The 25,575-nt window shown below is 38.3% G+C and overlaps 2 protein-coding genes across 3 annotated transcripts; both read left to right on the top strand.

Moving 5' to 3' along the window:
- Nucleotides 1-5,284, top strand: LOC119788483. Its single transcript, XM_038292840.1, has 4 exons — nucleotides 1-76; nucleotides 1,152-1,341; nucleotides 1,437-3,121; nucleotides 5,199-5,284. The coding sequence occupies exons 1-4, from the start codon at nucleotides 1-3 to the stop codon at nucleotides 5,282-5,284; spliced, it is 2,037 nt and encodes a 678-aa protein (XP_038148768.1).
- On the top strand, nucleotides 3,346-25,575 carry sept3 (septin 3). 2 transcript variants are annotated; one of them, XM_038292834.1, is made up of 10 exons: nucleotides 3,346-3,489; nucleotides 12,017-12,409; nucleotides 12,494-12,622; nucleotides 16,756-16,837; nucleotides 16,992-17,129; nucleotides 17,974-18,091; nucleotides 18,212-18,307; nucleotides 19,851-19,947; nucleotides 20,171-20,222; nucleotides 22,305-25,575. In XM_038292834.1, exons 2-10 carry the CDS (start codon nucleotides 12,019-12,021, stop codon nucleotides 22,432-22,434), a joined length of 1,233 nt encoding a protein of 410 aa, XP_038148762.1. In that variant the 5' UTR covers nucleotides 3,346-3,489; nucleotides 12,017-12,018; the 3' UTR covers nucleotides 22,435-25,575. The 2 variants fall into 2 exon arrangements, with proteins under 2 accessions (XP_038148762.1, XP_038148761.1); XM_038292833.1 differs by lacking the exon at nucleotides 3,346-3,489 and adding an exon at nucleotides 9,034-9,222.

Genomic DNA, 25,575 nt, shown 5'->3' on the forward strand with positions numbered 1-25,575 from the left:
ATGGCACTTGTTCGCCCACCGCTTCCTACTTCTCTGCTCATTGCCCCGAACTCGCAGGCTTGTTTACTCTCTCAACGTGACGGCAACAAAGAAGGAGCTTCTGTCCTCAGGTTTGCTTTTTTACTCTAAATCTCTAAATCGGTTCTGTATAACAATGCTCAGCGTCTTAGCATACTGCAGCAGAATGCAGTCACTTCATACAGCTTGCATATTTCCAACTCTGGGGAGCTTGCAGTTATAAGAGCTTGTCTCATAAAATGCTAATACGCTTTCAGACATCCGGATTGTAGAAACTGCTGGAAAAAAAGTAAAGTTTGTATTTAGAAGTACCGCAAAATTTAGTCCCTATAAATAATGTTACACCATGTCAACTTTTTAAAATGTTGGCACTCTATTAAATATTTTGTAGGAAAAAGGAAATTAATCATGGTTTTCGAAATATGTGCTTTGCATTTTCATCCAGCTTCCATCAGTCAATGCTTTCTAGAAAAACTTTAAGTGGGTTCCAACCTAGTTTGTGGTACACTTCAAGGGGGACCTGTTAGCCTTTCTTTCAAGATGTCTCCCTGCTACACCTCCATAAAACCCAGATTAGTGAAATGCATCAATAACAGCTGTCATGTTGATAGATTTTCCCATCTGGGCAGTAAATCCATGCAGCTCCTAAAGTTTTTTTTTTTTTTTTCAGATCCCTTGGTTGCCTGATAAATACTCTTTCAATTTTTGGATGACAGGCGACGCAGTGAAGCAAGAGCTATTAAAAAACTTGTATATATATCTTCTTCTTTCTTATTATTTTTTTTTACTTTATCCTGCTTTAGATTTCTAAGCAATATCATTTAGTCCTGCCTGCTGCCTTCCTTGGTCTTTATGTTTTTTCAATAATACTCTCAAATAAAAACAGCATTTGGGACAGGAATCGAACCAGTGACAACTACACTGAGGACATTAGCCTCTGCATATGCTGCACCTGCTCTACCACTGAGATGTGACCCACCCTTTCACACAATGGGCTGGATTTATTGTTGGATTAAACTTAATTTGTTGTCGACGGTCTCTCTTTAATAATGTAGGGATTTGGGTGAATACATTTAAAGAGGTATGAGTACTGTTGCAGTGCACTGTAATCTGTAATCTGTCTTGCCCTGCAGGTGGTTCCTGCTGGCTCCCATTCAACAGAATGAGTGACAGCGAAACAAATGAGCATCCTACAGTCTGCGTGTCGCCTCCTCTTCCTCTGTCTTCTCCTGTGATCAAGAAGAAAGCTATCTTAATCCCATCGTTTGATGACAAGGGCCTCATCTTTACAAAGAGCAACTCTAAACTCTCAGCAGCTGATGGGTAAGCAGATATGTGGCTTGTCTTCAATCTCACAAGATGTTTTGTAATCTGTGATCACTAAATGCATCTTCATTTGTTATATTTTTCTTTTTAAGATCAAATGAAGTAATTTCCTCCAAAGCCTCATGTCAGTTCATGCGAGGTAAAGAATGTCTGAATTCACAGAGAAACAACAAGGAGAGAGCTTCAACTCTTCCAAGGTCAAAACCCTCAGCACCCAAGTCCATGACCGCCTCTGTCAAACCTAACATCTGCATTTCCCCTGCTCCACTGCCAAGTTCCTCTCCTACACTCCCATCTCTCAAACCGAGACCAAGGGATTCACTTCTTTCTCCCGCCTGGGAGTTGGGTGAATTTCATCCAATACCACAACAGCCAGACCCTAAGCCAAGAGTGTCTCCAACTCTGACTGTTCCAACACCCAGGCTGAGCCCCACCCCTTCATCAGCCACCCAAAGCCAACAAGAGAGGCAACCGTCTCCCATTGCTCAAGAGAGACACGCCAGATCTATTTTCCTTTCTAACATGACAATGGGGCCTTCCAAAAACATCAAACATGAAGTTCTTGACCAAGGAACGTTACTGCATTTTACCCATCCTGGCAAAAAAAACATCAGCAGAGAGCCCCGGCATACGACTGAGATTTCCAGGCTTCCAGCAACATCTCACAAAGCCTGCATAGTTCAAAGTAAAGTTGGATTGAAGAAAGCAGAAATTACAGATACAGACCAACCAAAGACTCTGAACAGAGACCATAATATTGTTACCACGCCGAAACCAAAGCTAATCACCAAACAGCAAAAACAGTGCGACCCCAGCCAAGCAACAAGCAGTTCTGATACTGTTCCACCAATGTCTGATGTCCCTTCTGTGAACTCAAGACTTCTAAGTAGATTAGCAGACAACAGCCTTAAGAACAATTATACTCACACTTCTTTCTGTGCACCATTTAATCAGTCATTTGTGCAAACAGATCCCAATAAAGGAACAAAGTTGACCCAACTGTCCCCTTGTACAGATTCCCAGAATAGTCTTTATTCAGACAAAAGTGAAACAAGAAGAAAATTTGACCATGACACTGAAAAAAGGAGAAAAGAACGAGAAGCTCAATCTCTAAAAAGCAAGTCCCCTCAGCATCAAATATCTCTACCAGACCAAACGCCCAGCCACTCCACCCAGACAGATGTAAAAAGTGCAGTAAGCTGGTCTGAGAAATCATTAGGGGATTTAAGCTGCCAGTCAAGAGACCTCAGTCAGATACTTCAGAAACATTGGAGTGGACAGAGATTAAATCAAGTTAAGACGTCCATGGGGGCATCTCAGAGCCTGGGGACCTTCCAACCTGTTTCTGATGAATCTTTGAATTCTCAACATGGATCCTGTTCAAACATTGACAGAAGACTTACACATCTCTGGAATCAGGAGCTGACAGAAGAACGAGAAAACCAAAAGGACATTAACTTTAGTCACAGAGCTTTAAATCAAACAAGTGTTTTTAAAACACCTGACCACAATGAGGCTGCAAAAGCATTACCAAAAAACCCCTTGGCCCCAACAGTGGCAGAATGCCCATTTAAGACAAACAGACCAAGCAATAACTTCAAGAGAGCCACTGACTGGCTGCAGCAGGCATTTCACCAGCCTTCAGAAGAGACCGCTACACCTGGTCACCAACAAAACCATCAACCAAACTACTCTGACCTATACAGAGCATTTATCACTGAAGATTCAGAAGACCCTTATTACGTCACTATGCACTACCCAGATTCAGTGTATGTAGGTGAGTACAAACATGTCCAAAACACAATAAATACTTCATTCAACCAAAGTCAATCCATTGAGTGACATATTATAGTACCTCTGTTTTAATTTCAGAGAGGAGTACACATATAGTGTGTAGGGGGTGGAGCTTAGGCGAGTGTGGTGGTTGAAGAGGATAGCAGAGGGTTGGAAGACACTGGTCCTTATCAGCAGACAAACAGACAGGCTGAACCGAGATGTGACCACATTAGTTAGCAGACTCTGTAAAACCAAAGAGCACTAGAAAACATGCCAATGCAGTCCTCCACACGGGCATATGAACACAGCAAAAACATGCAGGAACCACGGAAGCAGAGGGACGTAAGCAGGGCAACTGTGAGATAAAGTGTAAGTAGTGGGTGAAAGAGCTTCTCTTCTAAAGGGTAGTTGACATAAATATGGCTTTATCTGGTGGACTCTTGGATGAAAGAGCTCAATGTGATGAGAATGTTTCTGCAGTGTCTTGTGAAGGTATGAAACCAGTTAGGTAGCATTTTTCTTGAGATCAATTTGACATTGGATTTGGAGTTTTGAATTATATTCATTTAAATGGCTTTCGGACAAAAAAAACAAAACAACATTAGAAGAACAATGTCCAAAATGTTGTTTCTTGTGCCAAAACTAATAGAAATCCCCCCTGCACTCTTTATTGAGCTTTCTTACAATTCAAAGACTTAACCTTTACATGAGGACTTGTCTAGTGTTGTTTATCTTTTAGTTCATGGAGGTATGAAGAGAGAATTATACAAACTATGTCATAGGTGCTTTGCAAAGCTGTTCATGGCCCTTTAGGTTTTTAACATTTAGTAACATTAAAAAACCTAACATCTATGCAGGTTATAGTGATTTTATAATAGATCAACATAAAATTGTGAAAAATTGTGTGGAAGGAAAATATTTCTAGTTTTCATAAAGAGCTTTTCAAACTCAAAATCCTAATAGTTTGCTGTCTATTTTAAACTGATCCCAGTTTACTCTTATACCCCTAAATAACATTCCCTTCAACCCATTGCCTTCAGAAGTCACTTATTTTAGTGGGAATTGAATCTTCAGGACACATTTACATGGCAGACAGGATAGAGATCAAAATGGTGGGTAATCCAATGCTTTCATTGTTTCTGGAGGAGCTGCAGAGATCCAGAGCTCAGGGGAAGAATCTTTTTGAATTGCTTCCTTTTTATCATTAGGCAAATATGGTTCATTGGGGCGGTTGCCAAAAGAAAAGCCATAAGCAATCAGTTTTCACTTTTTTGTCACAAGCCAAGTAGAAAAAAACCTAGGCAATGTGTGGAAGAAGTTCTTTTATGTATTAAATAACCAGGAGACATGACAACATTTTCTGATAGAAATTGTAATCTTACTCAGATCAGAGAAGTTGTTTAGAATGCACAGAAGGCAGCTGCTCACCTCTGGGCCCTGATTAAGAGTTAAAAAGGCATTTTATACATCTCCAGTCTGCCACATCATCTTATTTAACATTATACACGTTAGCAGATGATTAGCCATCCATAGTTTCAGCCTTATCAAAATATTACACTTCGTTCTTAGCTGAAGGACACCGCTCTCATTCCATTTCCAAATCTTTGCTGCATACAGAATGAAGATTATAACTCTATATCCAGACTGAGGAACTGTCCTAATAAGATTAAAACATCAGTTCTCTCTCGCAACAGGCAGCCAATACCAAGGTGTAATAAACTCACTCATCTTCAATGATAACTATCCTAACAAGTGGCAGCATCATGCTGCTGGGGATGTTAACTATGTTTTACTTGTAAGATTAGATTCAAAGCTAGATTCAAAGGTACCTCTGAATCTAATTTGGCAGAATTCAAACGCTAAAGGCAACACACTTCAATAATATTTTAAGTTCAGTGCTTTAACGTTTGCTTAACTTTGAATTCTATGTTATTGTAACCGGGAATCTTGTTTTTTTTTCTGATTGTGTGGAAGCAGTTGTGGCTTATAACTTGTAATGAATGAATTACAAATTTTAAGCTTCTCATTAAAGCATCATATGTTTTATTTAAAGGTAAATTTGTAATCTGCATCTTAAGCTAACCCTATCTACTTCAGGGACAGTAGCAGTCAACCTGCAGCCTTGGTGGTCACTCCAAAAAGCAAGCTGCTGTCTCAACATTAGGCCACCCAATGACTTAACCATAAGTTGTAGTAACCTTAAACATACAAAGAATTAAATAATTATCTTTATTGTCGTTGTAGAAATAGTACGATGTTATTTGATTTGACAGCATCTCCTGAATAATAATTTGTATCTTTAAAATTGAACATTAAAAGAAGACTAAATAAAAACGGACCCTGAAAGTTGCTTTTTACTCTATAATTACTGGCGACTCAACCAAAAATGCTAAAAATTTCAACTACAATGGTGTCTTGCACTGACTTATATTTATCCCTATATTTAAACCGTAGTTTTTCAAGGTCACACAACTGAAAATTGTTTTTGTAGCCTAAAAAAAGGAAGTTAGATTTTTTTTTCTTACATTGTAACTTTTTTTTTCTCCTGAGCTGCATTTACTCTCAGCTCTTTATGTAACGTTTTTGTTTCTTTTTTGCAACTGACTGACAGGTGCTAGGCCATGCGTTTCCCTGGGGTTGTTGTTTTGACAAGTTGAGACTGATAATACTAAATCTAATTAATTTAGATAAAGTTTAATTCATATTATTTTAGTTGCAGGAAAACTACAAAGTATTGAGGTGTCCTACCAAGCTGCCATAAAGTGGGTGCAAAAATAATTTATAATTTTTAAAAATGTCTGTGGTCTATATATTCTATAGTGCCAAAAGTATTTGCTCATCCATCCAAATTACTGGAATCAAGTGCACCCAGGCATGCAGACTGTTGTTACTTTTGCTAAGTAATTCGTCGTTTTCAGGAGCTCAGCAAATTTTCATGTAGAACTGTGATAGGTTGCCAACAGTGTAACAAATCCAGCTGTGAATTTCCCTCACTTCTACGTATTTCATAGTCAAATGTCAGCTGTATGGTTACAAAATGGAAGTGTTTGAATGACAGCAACTCAGCCATGAGGTGGTAGGCCAGTTAAACTGGTGAGTCCAGATTTAAAGGTTGCCACTTGTCTGACTGCATTGTGCAAAGTGTAAAGTTTGGTGGAGGGAGCATTATGGTGTTGGGATGTTTTGCAGTAGCTATGCTTGGCCCCTTAGTCCCAGTGAAAGGAACTCTGAATGCTTCAGCAAACCAAGAGAGTTTGGAAAATTCTATGCTCCCAACTTTGTTGGAAGTTTGGCCTGATCCCTTCCTCTTCCAATGTGTCTGTGGTCCAGTGCACAAAGGAAGGTCCATGAAGACATGGATGGTTGAGTGCAGTGTGGAAGAAGTTGACTTGCCCTCATAAAGTCCCGACCTCGACCCAATAGAGCGCTTTTGGGATGAATTAGAGTTGAGACTGAAAGCCAGGCCTTCTCGTCCAACATTAGAGTAAGACCTCAGAAATGGTCAAAAATTCAGATGAACACACTTTTGTGGACAGCCTTCCCAAAAGAGTTGAAGCTTTTTTAGCTGTAAGGGGTGAACTGATGCCATATTGAACCCCTATGGATTAGAAATAGGATGTCATTTAAGCTCCTATGTAAGTCAAGGCAGGTGAACCAATACTTTTGGCAACATGTTGCATGAATATGAACCACACAAGAATATAACATGTTTTGAAATACGAATGCAATAAAATTAAGTTTGATATTAAATCTTACGTTGATCTATCCAACAATACTTTCAAAAATGCTACTTTATCAAGAGAAATACAGCGATATAGAAAGGTTTAAAGGCATTCGAACTGGAAATAGAAAAGAGCTAATTTGCAATCAAAGCATATCAGTCCTGGATACGAATTAGCATATTGTGAATCAACCTAAAATTATCCTGATTAATGTAATTCCACATTTGGGAGTTTTCGGTCCGCTGTTGTTCACATAAAACTAACACAATTGCTTTGCTAGATTTACTTTTTCTAACAAGTTCAACTAAAATGAGAGCATATTTTTCATCAATTTGGCATCTTTCATTCACCACGACTTTACTTTCAAATTAATAATAATAATAATAATACACTTAATTTATACTCCACTTTCCATCAAAATATCTCAAAGTGCTAGTGGTAAAAAGAGAAAACCATGATATAACATGTAAAGGGGACCAAAAGAAATGTTTTAAGGCCTTTTTAAAACACTCAGTGGATTGAGGCGTCCTCAAGGTGTCAGGGAGGACATTTCAAAGATGTGGGGCAGCAGCACAAAATTGTTCTGAGTCTTGTTCTCAGAATGTAGAGGAGGTTTGAAAGAGTGGAGCAAAGGGAGCAGGTTGTGTTCAGTGGGCTGATAAGTTCTTTGAGGTAGGGGGCATGGATGCATTGATGTGTGAGGAGGGAAACCTTGTACTAAATCCTGGTGGAGATAGGAAGCCAGTGTTATGAATGGAGAATGGGGATAATGTGCTCATGTTACCGCACTCTCATCAGGATCCTAGCTGCAGAGTTTTGAATGTACCGGAGTCTCTGCAGACTCTTTCTAGGAATCCCAAATGAAAGTGCGTTGCATAGTCCAGTCTGGAGGAAAGAAATGCATGAACTCTCCTTCCCATGGGGCGGCAAGGGGAGAATTGGACAGAGTTTTGAAACGTTATGGAGGTGGTAGAAAGAGGTCTTGCATTGGTGATTTATATGGGCTTCAAAAGTGAGTTGGAAGTCAATTTTTACTAACTGTTAATTATAGCGGGATGTTAGTACCAGAAAAGGTGATGCTGGTTATGGATAATTGGTTTGATGAGTTCCAACCACGATGGTTCGGTTTTGGAGCTATTGAGTTAAAGAAAATCCATAACACTATTCTAAGATGTAATTTTTTTTAGCCCTTGCACAATGGCATTCTTAAAGGTCAGCACATCAGATGCTTTTATTTGCTTTAAGAATATAGTGCAAGTTGTTTATTTTCCTTTTTTTTTGCAGTATTTCTAAAACTAAAACGCCAAATTATCCAGAGGTTAATCAAATTATGCAAAAGTCTAGACCTATAAATAGTATGGAAGCCCGTTTCTGCCACTCTGTTAAAAAAATAATATATAAACTGTCTCATTATAATGTGACAGTAACTCATTACTTTCTCATTATAATGAGATGGTTCTAAATAATACAGTACTAAATTATTAAGATATAAGTATAAGATACTGAATAATGAGATAGTATCTCATTGTAATGAGATAATCTGCACAGGCTCAGCACGTTTGGAGACTGTGGAGTTTGAACCCCCCTTTCAAATTTATGGAACCTCGTTTCCGCTACTCATTATAATGAGATACTATCTCATTATTTTGTGTTACTATGTTATTATAACTCATTATAATGAGAGAGTATCTCATTATAATGATATACTCTCTCATTATAATGTGATAGTAACTCATTACTTTCTCATTATAATGAGATGGTTCTAAATAATACAATACTAAATTACTAAGATATAAGTATAAGATACTGAATAATGAGATTGTAACTCATTATTTTTAGTCACTATGTCGTTATAATGAGATAGAATCTCATTATAACGAGATAGTTACACAAAATAATGAGATAGAATCTCATTATAATGATATATATATATACTGTATATATATCATTATAATGAGATAGTATCTCATTATAATATATATATATATATATATATATATATATATATATATATATATATATATATATATATATATTTATATATAATTTTTTTTTTTTTTTTTTTTAACAGAGTGGCAGAAACGGGCTTCCATAAAATAGTGACGATCACTGTCAACACACGGTTCTGAAAAGATGTCCCTCAGAGCCAGAGTTGCAGTGCGCATGTGCGCTGCATCTCCCCACTCCCTCTCCTCTTGTCGCCTTGGCAACAGACAAAGAGGGGGGGGGCTCTCTGACGGCCAGAGGTGAGATAGAAAAGGTATCGGCGCTCATCACATGACCCTCCTGGTTTTAGCATCTCTGCGTTGAGGTTTTGGGAGCATTTTACTAAACAGCCCGCTTTCTCTCGGAGGACGTCTGACGGACTGAACGGGATTCGGTGAGTGTGGCGCTGCTGATAGGGAGGGTGCTAGCAGCGGGCTAACAGCCTGCAGAGACAATGGGGTCTGCGGGGATGGAGCTAACCGCATATTCGGAGCCCTTTATAACTCGCGTTCAAATAACCAATCAGGCTGCATTAAACGCCACCGTTTACCTTTAGCCTAATGAGCTTCCATTGTGTTAGCAACATCAGGTGGTGAGGATCCCATCACACCTCACAGCCCTCTGAGGATATCAGCCTGAGGTGCTGAAATGTTCCTCCTAGAGGAGGGGTTATGAGAGGGTGAAAGAGGGCAGAGCTGTGTGATGACCACTGGCTGGACTAACTCAAAGCGACAGCTGCTGCCTCACTGACCTCAGCTTCCTACATCTGGGAGGAACTGAGGCTCTTCCATATGCATGGCTCAAGTTGCCATCAGCATCTCTCAGCCTCAGCTTGTCTCTGTAATGATCTGATGCAACCAAAGACTAATTTTTCCTCTGAAAGTTTGACTAATCTGGGCTCCTTCCCCAATCCTGAGATTATGCATCATGTATCTGTACTGGATTCCAGCTTCTTTATTACTCATGGGCGGTTCTAGACAGGGGCCAACAGTGCCACTGGAGATCAAAAGTACACACATTTGTCACTTCAGTAGTAGTATACATACTGCAGGTTAAAAACACTTGGGTAAAAGTTGAAGTATCACCTTGACTCTTTATTCAAGTAAGTGAAAATGTATGTGTTCCAAATACTACTTAAAGTATAAAAGTATAAAGTAACCTTTAAAAAAAAAAAAACCGCCAGATGCCACTATAGACATAGTTATGCACTAGAACAGACATGGTTACTTATAGGTCCTTTGGATCTATTTCTTTTTTTTTTCTTAAAAAATTCTTTCTTTTCCAATTCTTCTCTGTTTTTTCATTCTTAAATGTGATAAGGTGATAGATTCAGTGATATTGAGACGGGATCCCAGCTTTCATCTGCTAAATGTTTTTTCAAAACAAATTACTCTCATTTTTACTGCTGAATTTATCAGTTTTTATTGAGTTCTAATTCAGATTTTATAGAAAACAGTAATTTTAACTTAAATGTTGTCAAAAACATGTTAAATTCCTAAGTTATGAATGTATATTGACCTAATAAGACATAAAATTTTAATTAAACCTAATTGAATAGAAATGTCACTTGATGCAGCTCTCTTAATCTATTTGAATCCCTCGCCCTGTACTAAAAAAATACCATTTACTTTTTATCCAATGTTAAAATGTTTCTATCTATTAAATCATTTAATGTATGTCAGTCACTAAGCAAAGCACTGCTGCCTAGGATGGAGCTGCTGTGGTCAGTTATGAAAAATAAAAAAATTGCAGTAAATATTCCTAATACTTCCTGGTACATGTAGAGAGAATTGTTGTTTTTTTTTTTTTTACAGTTAATTACAGTTTTTTTGCTAAACAAAAGCTAATTTAGGGGTAAATAGTCCTTTAACCTGCTGGAATCAAAAAAGGGATTGAAAGTGCCTCTCAATTAGGTCTTCCACCAAGTTAATGGTCCAAAAAACTTGGCTAATAATCCATAATCCAATAAAAAAACAACAACAACAAAAAAAAAAAACAAGATCTAAGCTAAGAGGAAGCCAAAACACCTGGTTTCTGAATAACGAAGATTTTTGCAAATAAAAATGTTCAGAGATACTCCTGTCTGTTTGCTCCAACCTTGGGGAACAATACAGCAGAAGATGGAGTTTTATTCTCTTTCCAAAAGGTTGTTGTACAAAATACTGACAAGGGACATTGCCAAGATTATAACAGTGGGGATTTTTTAAAGACAAATGCTAAGATTTTTATAAAAAAATCAAGGCATTATTTCAAAGCCTTGTTTTTTTTAAGAAACATCTGTGTAAGAATATCCTACAAAATAATGGTAGAGTTAATGAGAAGCTTTTCTTCCATCACCTTAGTAGGTGGTCAGTAAGTGCGGGAAATAAGCTTTGTAAAATCTTTGAGTTTTTTTTTATGTCACCCTGTTTTGCACTACTGATTCCTTTAAGTATCTGTAAGATGCTAATTTCAGCTGCAAAATCTCACAAACCCTCTCCTTCAGATTACTGCATTTTACATGTTTACTTGACCGAAAACAAGTCACCATAGTGAGGGCAATGATGCTCTAACTATTGAAACTCCAATATCTAGGGCAATATCTAGGCAAGCGCAAAAGCACATTGCGCTTCGATCCCAGAGGTTCTGAGTTCAAGCCCCACTCCCACAGACTGCCACATTGGGTCCCTGAGCAAGACCCTTACAACACAGTGGCAGCCTACTGCTCCACAAAGGGATGGGTTAAATGCAGAGAGCGAATTTCATGTTCTTCTGACATTGTAATGACAAAGTTGAATTCTATTCTATCTATTAAAACTCCAATATCTGTTAAAACTCTAATATTTAGCAATTTGGATTAAAGTACCGCAGCCATTATTTGTCAGACAGTTAAAGACAAAGAAAGATTAGAAAAACATGACATTTGTTTGTGGGGTAGAGGGATGTGGCCTTTAAGAGGTAGGAGTTGATTTTGTGAATGCATGCTGGTTGGGCTTAAGCTGTACTTGGACCAGACTGTTCCAAAGCCTCTTTTTATGTTAAGCACTTCAAAGACATAGATTTCTGAAGTGCATGTTAGTTTTAAGCCATTGGTTTACATTTTAAGCTAGCTGAAAAACTCATTGCTTTAATACTGAGCACAGAAGATGTTCAATACTGGCCTACTCTTTGGTCCTCTCCTCAACTATAATGTATTTCTGTCTCTGCAGACATGTCCGACATAGTTCCACCAGAGGTTAGACCCAAGCCAGCCGTTCCTGCCAAGCCCCCGAACGTGGGGGCTCCCTCCCCTTCTAGTCCCTTTCCCCCCCAGGGCCCAGGTGTCGGAGCGGGCGGCGTTACTGCTCCTCCAAGTGCTATTCCAGTTTCCATCGGCGGTCACGGTGCAAACCTTGCTGGCATTCACGGTCACAGTGTGGGCCACAGCGGCGTTCATGCCGGGGGTCATGCTCCAGCTCACAGCGGGGGTCAAGGTCACGGAGGCTCTCACAGCTCCAGCGGGGGCTCCGCTCTGCTTGGCTACATTGGCATCGACACCATCATTGAACAGATGCGAAAGAAGACCATGAAGACTGGCTTTGACTTCAACATCATGGTTGTTGGTGCGTCACAATAGATCACATTTCTCCCATTTATATCTTCTCTTTAGCTTATTCGAATTCTAACCTACATCAAATCCCTTTCAGGTCACAGTGGGCTCGGCAAGTCCACTCTGGTGAACACTTTATTCAAGTCCCAGGTGAGCAGGAAGAGTGCAGGATGGTCTCGTGATGAGAAGATCCCCAAAACCGTGGAGATCAAGTCAGTGTCTCATGGTGAGTAAAAAAGGAAAACTCTTCTCCTTCCTTCAGAGCATTCGTCTTATTCACTTAAAGGTGTAGTGGATGATGTTCGTTTTCCAGGTGGCTCATTAAAATAAGCGGTCCTCCTAATTGTCAATCATTCTGGCGATATCTCGCCCCCATTTTCACTTACTGGTGGTGAGTCTGACATAGTGGAAAAATGTTTAATCTTTTGGAAAGTAAGCTTGTATGAGCAATGAAAACAGCAACTTTTAAACAGAGCGTGCACAAGGAGAAACGGGCTCATGCATGCTCTCTCAAGCGTTGAGTGGAGGTTTTAAGGACCCAAATGCAGAAGCAGGGAGGCAGTTGTGAGTTCTTGAAGATTTAATTGAATGTTCACAAGCAACTGAGGCAGGAATCCAAAAATCTAACATAAAAATGTAAAACAAACCAGAACCATGGAGATATCGGGGAAAACAAGCATGAGGAGTCAGGGAAAGATTAGGAACCAGCACTGAGGAACTGCACAGGGAGAGTTTATATGGGAGACTGAACAAAGACAGGACTAATGAGCTAATTAGGAGCAGGCGTGAAGAGAGGATTCTAGAAGGGAGCGAGGGAAAAGGGAGACCAACACTAGAGGGCGACAGAGGGCAACAAAGAAAAACCTAAGAAGTCAAATATATCCAGAAAACACAACAAAATAGGAGTTAAACCAATAAAAGTAGAAAACATGGAGCAAAGTAAAACTGAATGCTCAAAAGAAAACTTAACAGAACCAAGACCGTGAAAAACCTCGACTATACCTATATAACATTATAAAGAGAGCAGCTTCAGTAACGTTCAGTATAAAATACGCAGTCTGCTTTAGGCAGGGAGAGGAAGGGTTGTTTACTTGAACTCTGCCTTTGCTTTCATTCCCAAGCTAATCAGAATAAATCAGCTATATATGAATAAAGGGGAGGTAATTAAATGAAGAGACTTGAGTGATATTTGTCCAGTTGGGCAGATAAGCTTCGAGGCGTAGATGGTGGGTTTCAAAAGATCAGTGCTGGAGGCTTTTTATGATAAGGATATTTATATCTGCCGCTTTGACTCGCAGCTCCTAATTAAAGATCAGTTTCCCAGGAGCCGTAATTAAAAAATGCTTTTAGCTCTGTTGGTTTTGACAAACTTGTATACTCTCATCTTTTCTCTTAGCATCACTAACTCCGCTAAACTGCTCTGATGTTTGTTTTCTCATGTCTTCCAACAGTATAGCCAATACTTTACAGACCAGTGCTGGAATATATATATAATAAAAATCCATGTAGCGATCCATTTATATTAAGAACCACTGGAATCTTGGGGTCTCATTTTCTGCCTTTTAAAATATCTAAACAAACCCGTGTTCTCCGTGTGAATTTGAGACAGCAGGATGTAAACACTGGGAAAGAAATGATGTAAAGTGAAAAAATACCTGATGGGATAGTTTCCAGCTAATTAGGCTAATGAGTAGCCGCACAGTAACCTGATAAGATATAAAAAGAAACGACCCACAGAGGCTGCTTTGCTCAGGAATAGACAGTAAGAGTTCACTACAGTGAGACACGGTTCAACATTATGTATTTTTAAGGCATTACCTTCAGATATTCCTTTTTTTGTTTTCCTTTTCAAGAAAGCCCAGTTTCTAGTTCAGACAGATGGTCTCACAGTGTCGCCGAGCCAAATCTGATACAGTGCAGAAATAATACATGAATCACTGACTGCAGGCTGTCCAGTCATTGAAGCAGTGAAGAAACCCACAGCCTTACCCACTATCATGCCTTTGGTCTACAGGATGTATGCTCCAAAATAATCCCTCTCTACACTTAAAATTCATCAAACCTAAATGAACTAAACTCTGTTATTATTCTAATTAATTATCAACAGAGTTTGACCTCTAATCCAGACAGTAAGTAATGCAGGTTTATTTAGTTTCTATTTTTTTGGTTTATTTGTAGAAACTTTAACCTGGTTCCATTGCTCTGTTTTGTAATCTGTTAATCAAGCAGTCCTGGATTAAAAAACCTTTCAATATTCATAAATAACAGCAGTCAGCGGATTCTTTTTGGAGCATCTCTACTGATAGCAGCACAGGATCAACAGATGTGGTGTTTTCTCAACAGTTTGAGAGAAATATGTGAGAGAATAAAGAGGAGACGAAAGGGCACATGATAGGACAGATATATGATCACACTTCAAGATGAGGGGATAGATCAGTAATAATCAAGAGAATATGTTTGTACAACAGAAATCCAAAGCTTTTTTTGTTGTTTCTTCCTATTTAATTCCCAGAAATCATCAGACTTCCTGGAATAGTCTTTTTATCATCAAGTTTAAAGATGACAACAGTATAAATCGCGATAGGCAAATGATCGATATAAATATATCTGATAAAACTAATTATTCTGAACTCTGATTCAGAACTAAGTGAGTAAGGACAGGATTTAGCCTCTCAACCTCCTGAATTAAAAAAGTTTGTAGTAGGGTGAGCGATTTTTAAAGGTTTTTGGTTATGTTTACACAGGGTTAAAAATACTAGCCAATAATAAAGCAATATCTCAGAGAAATCTATTGCTTTTATAAAACATTTACCCTGATTATTAGCCCATAAAGAAACATAGTCAAACCCACAAACACAAAAAAAAATATTTGTCTTTAATAATGAAACAATGCAACAGAGACTATTTTTCCCACCAATGAGTGAACAGCATGGTTACCAAGCAACCAAGGTTCACTAGACCACAGTGCTGTCCCATCATAGAGTTAACATACCGCACCTCCACACCAGCATTGGGCAGTTTGTTCCTTGGGTTAGGGTTACGATCACTGGAGACGATCTTGGTGGCTGAGTTTCCACTGACTGCTTTACAAATGTGAGGCATCGTGCCTGCGAGGAAATCTGCCATGTTCAACCGCTGCTTCCTCAACCACTCATCCACCCAGCACTGAAAAGTTCACCACAAAGATAAAAGTTTAGGCAGCAGCGTCCTTCTAACATGAACAATTTCTAAGATGACTGAGAACCTTTTATTCTCAACACTAAATCAGATTAAGTGTGCATCGTCTAGCCAAAAAAACCTACAATCAATTTAGCCGCTACATCCGTTGTCCTGCGGTTTTACTAGATCTAATTGTGGGTTAAACTATATTTCCTAACAGCATGGAACGCGGCTCAGCCAAACACATTCAGGAATGGGGAATACCTGTTTTACAATCATCAATATTGACGGCTATGAAGGGTTTATATCATGATACACTTTCCAGTCGAACAGACACAGCCCCTAGAAAAAAATACAATTCACATTATCCTCTTATTTCTCAGCCTGGGTCAGAATTTATGATTAGGACAATATTCCCACCCTGGTCGTCAAGATCCTCTCAGTGAAAAAAGCTACAAAAAATAATAAAGTTATCTGTCTGTTAACTCAAGCTATTTGATGTCTAGTTAGAGAATATAATTCCCAAATGTTGTTCATACTGGAAGAAAAAACAGGCTTGTGAAGTAATTCTTATTCTGAAATTCAAAGTTAAGTTTGCAGCTCCTAATATTGCATTCTAGATAAAGTCAGGTGCTTCTAAAAACTTGTTTTCCATCTGTTAATGAAGTAAAAAAAATAAAATAAAGGTAATGTTCAGTAGTTTGTTGGCATTAGGAAACTGGAATTGTTATGATCTTAGTGCTGATGACTGGCCTGATTTCTCATTTCATCGTTAGAGGAACATTGTTAGTGTTCCTTTAACGACGAAGCCCCCCACCTCCACCTGAGCAGCCTGGCCCAGAGGAGCTCCTCCAAGCCGCCATCAGGCATCCAGGTGGAGGGACACAGATCAGGCTGAGGAGAGGCTGGATATTGGAGCTGCTTCTCTGTGGCAGTAGAGAGCTCCTGTCCTAATACTCAGCTCAACGAAGGCTCAAATAATCTGGCTCTGATGACTGGATGAAGGCTGGTTAAATAGTGCCTGAAACAGGTGGATCTGATGAACGGTAACGAGAGCTGGGCGGAGCTAGGCAGGTGAATGAAATGAGTAATTAGGCCAGTCATCAGCACCAAGATTATGACATGATTAAACCAACCTGTGTAGATAACATGGTTTGACTCACCAGGAAAATCCATCTGTCTTTACTTTTATGGTTACAGTGATTGAAGAGGGTGGGGTCAAGATGAAGCTGACAGTTGTTGACACTCCTGGCTTTGGAGACCAAATAAACAACGACAACTGGTAAGTTTCCTGACTAACCTACCATGTTGATATCAGCCTGATGTCATATCGACCCAAAAACGATCCAAACCATGATGAAAACATAACATTTGAGCTCCACAGAGCTGCAGTAACATATGTTATCTGTAACAATCGTGCATTTTTTCCCCCCTAGCTGGGAACCCATCTCTAAGTACATCAATGAACAGTTTGAGAAGTTCCTGAAAGAAGAGGTGAACATCACCAGGAAGAAGCGAATCCCTGACACCAGAGTACACTGCTGCCTCTACTTTATTCCCCCGACTGGCCACTCGTGAGTAAAACTGCAGAGGAAAATCCCTCTTGTTGGCTGGGAGCCGCCTGGGTGGCACCTTGACCCCCTGGATGGGCTGATTATGCTCCCGCAGTAGTGTGTCGCTGTGAGCTTGTTGCAGATATTTTTGATTTATGCCCAATATTTAAGCGTGGTCTGCGCTTTGTTATTCCACACCACAACGCAAGAGGTGGTGAGGAAGTGAGGGCAAGTTGGTGCGACAACGGAGGGTCATGAGGGCGAAAAATAGCGGGGATACAAGTGGAAAAAGGGTCCCAGCGTTCTCGCGCACCTCGCTCTTCTAGCTGGTCCAACTTCACGAGTCGTTTTTTCCACAATGGCGGTCATAAAAACAGAACAAGGCTGTAAGGTACCAAACAGGAAATACACATAGTGTAGAGCGGATTTAGATTTGACCAATCAGAGGCCTCCTGTCTGCGGCACTGTCTCTGGTCAACTACAATTTCGAAGAGGTGCAGCAGAGTGTCTGTGGAAGGGGTGGGGGCACATTTGCGTTCACTGCGACACATGCAGACGACCTGGTTTCTGAGTATATATCAGCCTTTAGGCGCCCCACAATAAGCTGTTGCTGACAACAGGGAAATGGCTCCTTAATGGCTGCAGTCTTTCGTAAATCCGTACCCATTCTGTAAATGCTTTGATAAATGTTGGGCCACATCAGGTTATAATTCTTGGGTAGTTGGTAAACAGAGAAGTAAAACTGATGCCGTGTAAGGGTTAGTTATTAGTGTGTTATCTTTACTTTTTGAGAGGGGTGAGCTGTTCTAGAAACCTTTTATAATGCGAACGTTCAGATTCTATTCTGTGTGTGTGTCTGTGCTAGTCTTCGACAGCTGGATGTGGAGTTCATGAAGCGTTTGAGTCACTCTGTGAACATCATTCCTGTGATCGCAAAGTCTGACACAATGACCATCGAGGAGAGACAAGAGTTCAAACAGCGGGTTAGTTGGATCATCACTGACGAATTGGGTCATTTAACAGATGAGAACTGGTTTTATTAGGAATGTGTTGGGGTGAAGAAAGTGTGAGCTGTTCTGTCTTTGCCTTCTGTTACGGCGCAGGTTAGGAAGGAGCTGGAAATGAACGGGATCGAGTTTTACCCACAGAAAGAGTTTGATGACGACATAGAGGACAAGAGTGACAACGACAAGATCAGAGTGAGTTCATCCTTCCTTCCTTTCTTTCTCATCTATTTAATCCCAGTAACACTTTTTTTTCAATTAAAATCTACTTTTAGACTCTAATGATTTATTTTATCGATTAATCGATTTTGATTATGAAGATTTCATTTTTGGAAAATCAAGATTTTTTTTTTTCAACCATTGTGCTCCTTGGGCTTCCATATCTCAGTGACATCAGTTCTTTATTTTCTATTCTCAGATTTCTACTCGTAACTGATAAACTGGCTCACTGTTTGACACCACTAGCTGCAAACATTATGTTATAGTTTCATTGTTTGTTGCAAAACATAAAGCTTTAGTTTCATTGCCCTAAAAATTAGAGTCAATTCCCAGAAGGGACGAATTTAATAAAAACTATTTTCATTTGTTTTTCCTTTTTGTATTTTTTGTTATGAAACATAAGCAAGGAAGAAAAAAGATTAATCAGATTTGGTTGGAAAGAACCAATTTGTTGTACGAAAGATATACGAATACCAGTAGATGACGTTTATTTTCATAATTTGAAAAAAATGATAATTTGAAAAAGAAAAGTAAAAGTCATGACATGTAAAAACTGTTTTCATTCTAAATCATGTTTTTTATTATTTATAATAAAGAAAACAATTGGTGTTATATTCACATTTACAAATACAACGCCTTTCCTGACAGGCACAAGAATACAGCTTAAAGCAGGGGTCTTCAACGTTTTCAAAGCCAAGGACCCCCAAACTGATTGCGAGATGGAGCGGGGACCCCCTAATCATATATATTGTATGAAATTGTGTTATATCAATCTGGTCCTATAGTCACTCTATTACATATGGAGTCATGTAACGAAAGTAATTTCTCCCTGGGATTATTAAAGTATTTCTGACTCTGATTCCTGGTTGATGGGACAGGTGTTGTGAATGAAACGGTGTCCAGGTTTGAAAGAGCTCCTGTGTGTCGCTGAATGTGTGCATTGATGACTGAAAGACATCTTCTGCTTTCATTTATCTGTTTACTACAGTGTGTTGAATTCATGTTAATGTGGATTTAAAGACATTTTAATTAGTGCAAAAAATTGCAGGAAGGAATATAAAAGAAGTAGTCAACCAAGACTTTTGCGACCCCCATGCAGTACCTCTGGCTTAAAGGATATAATTAAACCGTTTTATTGTGATGATCTCAGCATTATCTGCTTAATGTTGCAATAGCACGAATGAACAGCTGACAGCTGTCTAAAAGAAGATTCAACCTTCTTACCACCTTCTTGATTTTATTTTTGCTAACTTTGCTAGCTTTGGGTTTTTTTCAGATGCGACATTCACACTGTAGAGTGATGTTTGTGCCACTGGGAGCCTTTATGTTGCGTTTAACAAAACTGTTTCTAGCCATTCTGTCTCTGGTCATGCCAATAAAAATGAAAAGTTGTTTGAATTCGGTCACATTTTTGTTGTAATCCATTAGAGGTGTGAGACGCAGGGATACTGGAAACACTTTCTTTCATGTAAAGAACTTTTATTAACGCTGGATTATTGTGAAATCTGTCTGTCTGCAGGAAACGATGCCCTTTGCTGTGGTTGGAAGTGATAAAGAATACCAAGTGAATGGTAAACGAGTCCTGGGGAGAAAGATACCTTGGGGAATCATAGAAGGTGAGCAATGTTAATGACTTTTTGGTGCTTTTGCCATAAAAACATCAAAATGAAATAAAACCTGTTTATTTTATTTAGCCTCAAAATATAACATCATCTGAAGGGACTTTACAGATTTTATTCAGTCAAATCATACTGATTAGTTAATTTGCCTGTTGATTGCATCCAGTGAAAATTGTAGGGTTTTTTTTTTATCTGTTTTTATTTTCTGTTCTTTTTTCAGTTGAAAATCCAAACCACTGTGAGTTTGCACAGCTGAGAGATTTCCTGATCAGGTAAGTCTGCCTTCTGAAGCATATCTAAATGCTGCCCCAATAAAAGATTTAAGAAGTAAATAAAACCTGAAATCAACTTTCTTTTGCAGATAACTATTCTGCAATATTTGGCCAAAAATCTCAATGCTGCCCTCTGTGGGTTGAAATGTGACTCCTGCAGTTAAACGTATTGGTTAAAAACCAAACAGCTTAGTACATGTCTGATGTTCAGCCATCGTAGCCATTAAGGTTTAAAACCATCTCTCTCAGGGCGCCACTGCAGCCATGATAGTGCTTTAATTTAGATCATTTGGTCACACATTTGCTGTCGCTTCATACTGACCATACCCCAACTTAAGTCCCTCTGCGCCCTATGCTTTGCCAAACTGTCCACTTTATGGACAGTTTTCCATGTTATGCTTTCAGTATTAAAGAGGTTATTGGACGAATTTTTTGTTTAGAATGATAATCAGCTTTCACATTTTTTGGTAACGTTTTGGCACCACATCTTTCCTTGCCACCATATTAAGTTATCAGCTGGACATGTTGGCACCAGTTGTTGGAAACATCTGAACTGAAGCAGTTCAAGTTTGCTACACGTAGATAAGACATAGCTTCATATCATGCAGTAGAGAAAATGTTCCGACTCCCAGGGTTCTGTTCTAGGTTCATCTCTGCCCTCCCCCAGATATGTCTCTGAGCATCACCATCAGGAAACCTGGCAGCTGCTAACACTATTATCCTCATGATACCCAGTTGTTCCTACAAATGAATCCACATGGCATATAGCAATCCGCTAAAATGGTCAGAAAGCAGACATTGTGCAATTTTCAGTGGTTAAATGAAATTTATCCTGAAATAATTTATTTTTTGCTGACAAAAGAAATGCTAAGAAGCAAGCAAACACATTTATGTCCAAAGCCTAGAAATATGCTGCATTCCATTCCTTCTCAAATGTCATAATTTCCAAACTCTGAGCAGAATATTTAAAAGAACGTTGAAATGATGATTCAGAAAGTCGAGGCAACAAGACCTTACCCGACTTCTGCACTAAAAATGGCGGCTGCTTGTATTAACAGTAGTTAAAGGTGACAGCTACAAGTTTAACTTCTCTCAGCCAGTAAGTGGTCCACTCTCATTCCGTACTGTTTTGGGTATTTTTGTGAGGTTTGATTCTGAGAAATATGACGCTGAGGATCTGGGAACTATTCCTATTTGTACAGAATCCTTTATGTTAGCGTCACAACCAGAAGTAAATACTTCTTCTTTGATCCCATCAAAATTAATAAAAAAAACATTTCTTTGCTTTTTCTTGATATTCTTCTTTCTGTTCCACTGCAGATGTTCTGTTGAGTTTTTTTTTTTTTTTTTAAGTACCAATTTGATGAAAACCTTGTAGCTCTGACCTTCAAACTGACCTACTTTGTTTTTTGTACACATACTACTCTTCACTTTTAATAAAACAAGATGTTTCAGTGCTGTGAAAACACTTTGTAGATCACGGTTTTTGACTTTGTTATGGTTTTAACTGGTACGATTGTGACTATATTGGATCGATGAGATCCCTAAACCTCTGAGATTGCGTCACTCTGACCTCCTAGTTTGGGTGTACATGGAATCCAGCTAATGACCTGCTTTGATTTTACCAGTCATGTAACATTCTAAAATAGACCGAACAATTTTGCATGACTGACTGAAATCTGAAAGGAAAAGCCATTAGACTGCTTTATAAAGAAATCAAATTTTTCAGGTATCTTCCCTCCCTTAATGAAAACTACACTCTGCATTTTAAGTGATCAAATTAATGCTGTTTAATAAATAGCAACTCATTATCCCATAGGAATAGCATCAATGGTAAGCTTTGACTGTAAAACAAGATCAACCTGAATAATTAAGCAAATACTTACCACAAAGTGAAACTTTACATAAAATGATAAGCACTGATTTTTCTATTTTGTAAATTAGACATGCCAAATGAGGAGAAGATGTATTTTGACTTGTTTCTATTACTATCAAGTAATCACATTTTTTTTATTGTTCAATTCAAAAGATTGAAATGACCTTTGAACTGTGCTATTTGTTTTTTGCACAACCTATCTGCAGGTCCCACCTGCAGGATTTGAAGGAGGTCACTCACAACATTCACTACGAGACGTACCGTGCCAAGAGATTAAACGCCAACGGAGGTCTGCCCCTCATCACTTCGAACGACACCCAAGAAAGCAACCTGTAGTCAGTCAGTGGCAGAATGGGTCAATATAAAAAAAACGCAATGATGCTCATATAGGAATCTGTAAGATTAAAATTATAGGATTTTTTTTTCACCCCAGCTTTGCTGCATGAGTGAAATAACCATTATTAGTCTGTAAAACTCTGTTTGCCTCCTTTTCCATGTCAACCCATCCAAAGGATGTTCATTTTCCCGACTTCTGGGGTTTTAATGACAAATCTGTGGTATACTGAGGTTAGGATAATTGATTATTAAATTGCAGAAGTTCTCTCATTCAACCTATTTTCTTATTTCCAATTTAATAATAAGTCAGGAGAATACATTTAGTTTGTATTTAACAGCGAACATATCAAACAGAGCTTGGATTACCACTCCAAAGACACTTTTACTTAGTTTTCCTTCTTGATTATCTTTATTGATTATTAATGGGAAGATAGAGTATTGTCACCAATCAGGCATTGAACTACAACAATGAGCCATAAATGTACAAAATATCACCTCTAGTTAAATGCTCTGCTGCATGTGAGCCGTATTACCCAACCCTTTGTTTGAATCCATTCCTCGCTCAAATTTCTGCAACATTAGTCATTTCTGTTTTAATTGACCCGTCTCAAAGACACTCGCTGTTTATTTGCCGGTATGTGTTCTAACATTTCTTTAGTATTTCGTTCAAAGAAAGCAACAAAAAAAAGTATAATTTTGGGTTACTGTGTGGGAATTAACTTATTAGAGAATAAGGAGTCCAGTATTCAAGTCTGAAAGTAATTACCCATGCAATCAATACTTTTTGAGCTTAAATGTAACATATGTTCTGAAAATTATAAGTTATTTAGTGAAATAGATTTAAATAGAAGTTAAATGTAGCTGGCATACAGATGAGAAAATGAGATTTGCTATTGAAACAGCAAGAGATCAGAATTGGGTGATATTCCCTTGATAAGTGCTGATCATTGACCAGTAAGTACAATTATTTAGTTCTTTGTATTTAATGCCATATATACTTAAATTAAGACTTCACTGATTTTTTTTTTTGGCCTGTAATTTGATGCACTTTCTAAAAATTCTGCACAGATGAAAATGTAATAATTTTTACCATCACCAATTCTAAACTGCTGCCACTGTCGGATAAACAGCAGCACGTTTGCTTCCTATGTGTTACAGTACAAAGGAAAAATAATCAGTAGGTAAAGAATGCCTGAATGGGTAATGATTAGGAAACGCCTGAAAAAATTCAAATCTACTTGAGCTCAGTTTTATGTTTATAGATGAAGCTACAGGACCTCATGTCAGTTAAACAGTCACCAAGAGTTCATGGTAATTGGCTTTAGAAGCCAAGGGTCGACTAAATTGAAATGACCAACAGCAGTTAAATAAAACTAAAAGCAAAACGTGATGAAAGGTGAAAATACTGTGTTGCACCGTACACTTTCCTTTACAGGTTTTAATAAGGAGAAATAGCACTATAGTAGGTTTTATTTGTATTTGCATTAAGGGCCAATCTAATTTGAACGTTTTAAAATTGTGATCAAGGCCCACTGAAATTCCTCTGAGGGCCACACTTAGCACAGCACTGCTGTAGAGCTTTAGAAATTTGGTTCATCATGACTTTTCTATTTTAAGGTTTTCATTTTGTGAAGCCAACACGAGTAAGACATTGTGCCATCACTTTTTTAACAGTTTATTTCTTACCTTTTTTGAAAGAAAATCTCTAAAGTGCCACATTAAGAAACATAATGGAAACAATTTACAGTTTTAGGAAAAACAGCAGCAGCTTGTATTGAGATTTTGCCTTTTTAAATTCTCTGCAGCTGGTGCTCAAATGCAAAAAGGATCCCTTTGTTAAGACTTACTGTCAGGACATCTTAACATATATAACAAATCCACTCAAAGAAAAATATTGTCTTTAATATTCCCTCACCCAGCCTAATTAGTTTTTTTTCTTATTGTTTCCATGCATTATAAAATGGCAAACAAGAGCAGTATCAGTTGTTTTCTACTGCAATGAATGAGGCTAACTATAGTATCTGCATCAGTAGGAAAGATGCAGCTCATCCAGCAAGTGTTCACTGTATGATAACATTATGCCCCAGCAGGGACACCTTGTGGATTTTTATCTAGATTAGCGTAGATTCAGATGGATTTTAGTAATTGTGAATATTTTACACTTAAATGACAGGATTTTAGATGATTGCAGGATTTATTCAAGACACTTATCTTTGCACAAAGGTTATTTTCTTTTAATCACACTCTCTAACTCAACCCTCCATGGTGGCCACTACCAAAAACATATTCCACTTGTGTTGCCTGTTTTATTTTGCATTGCAGAGAACATGCATATAGAAATATAAACAACATTCTAAAGACATCAACATAAACAGGTTTGTCGGTTTTTTAGCACATGAATAGAGAGCTTAAAAACTTGCACTGCCAGTTTAAAACTAAACTACCCCTGCTCACCACTTGGTGGCAGCAGACTTCAACTTTAAAACAGTTTTATTGATAGGGGAGAAAAAGACCATAGATGCTCAGTCTATTTTTCATTTACCGATTTATTTCACCTGAAAATGTTTACAGAGCATGCCAACATATCAGGTTTATTATAAACTTTAATGCTCTAATGGTGTTCGTTAAATAACCGAGCTGTAAACATGCTTACCAAGTTTGCCAAGTTCAAGACTTATCCATGTTTTACCTTGTACAGTTGCTATATTGTGGAGAACCATTATGCCAAAACTAAATGATGTAATCCTCCAGTAAATCGATCATGACTATAGAGTCACATATGTCAGTATGATGTTGTGATTTTAGTTCAATGGAAGGTCTAACAGCAGAAATATGTGGGATTGTGTTTGTTTGTGCATGCTTCTTTCCAAACAGGCTGTCAGTTTTCACGTCGACATTATTAATTGGATTTTTCTGCATATGTGAGTTGAGTGTGTCATGAGGTTGAGACGCTGCCGTCCGACCCCCTGTGGCCCCTTTGAGTCAGTAATACAACATCATGGTACTTATTTATAGATTACTTTTTGTAAAGTTACCGTGACACATTTAAAGTATAATTTGCAGTGTTATTTGACATTATTTATACATCTGTGTATTCTTGTAATTTATTCTTTAATAAAATGCACTTGTCCATGTTTTTAA

This window comes from Cyprinodon tularosa, unplaced genomic scaffold, assembly GCF_016077235.1.
Source record: "Cyprinodon tularosa strain WSP-4 unplaced genomic scaffold, ASM1607723v1 ctg318, whole genome shotgun sequence".
NCBI classification, from domain to species: domain Eukaryota; kingdom Metazoa; phylum Chordata; class Actinopteri; order Cyprinodontiformes; family Cyprinodontidae; genus Cyprinodon; species Cyprinodon tularosa.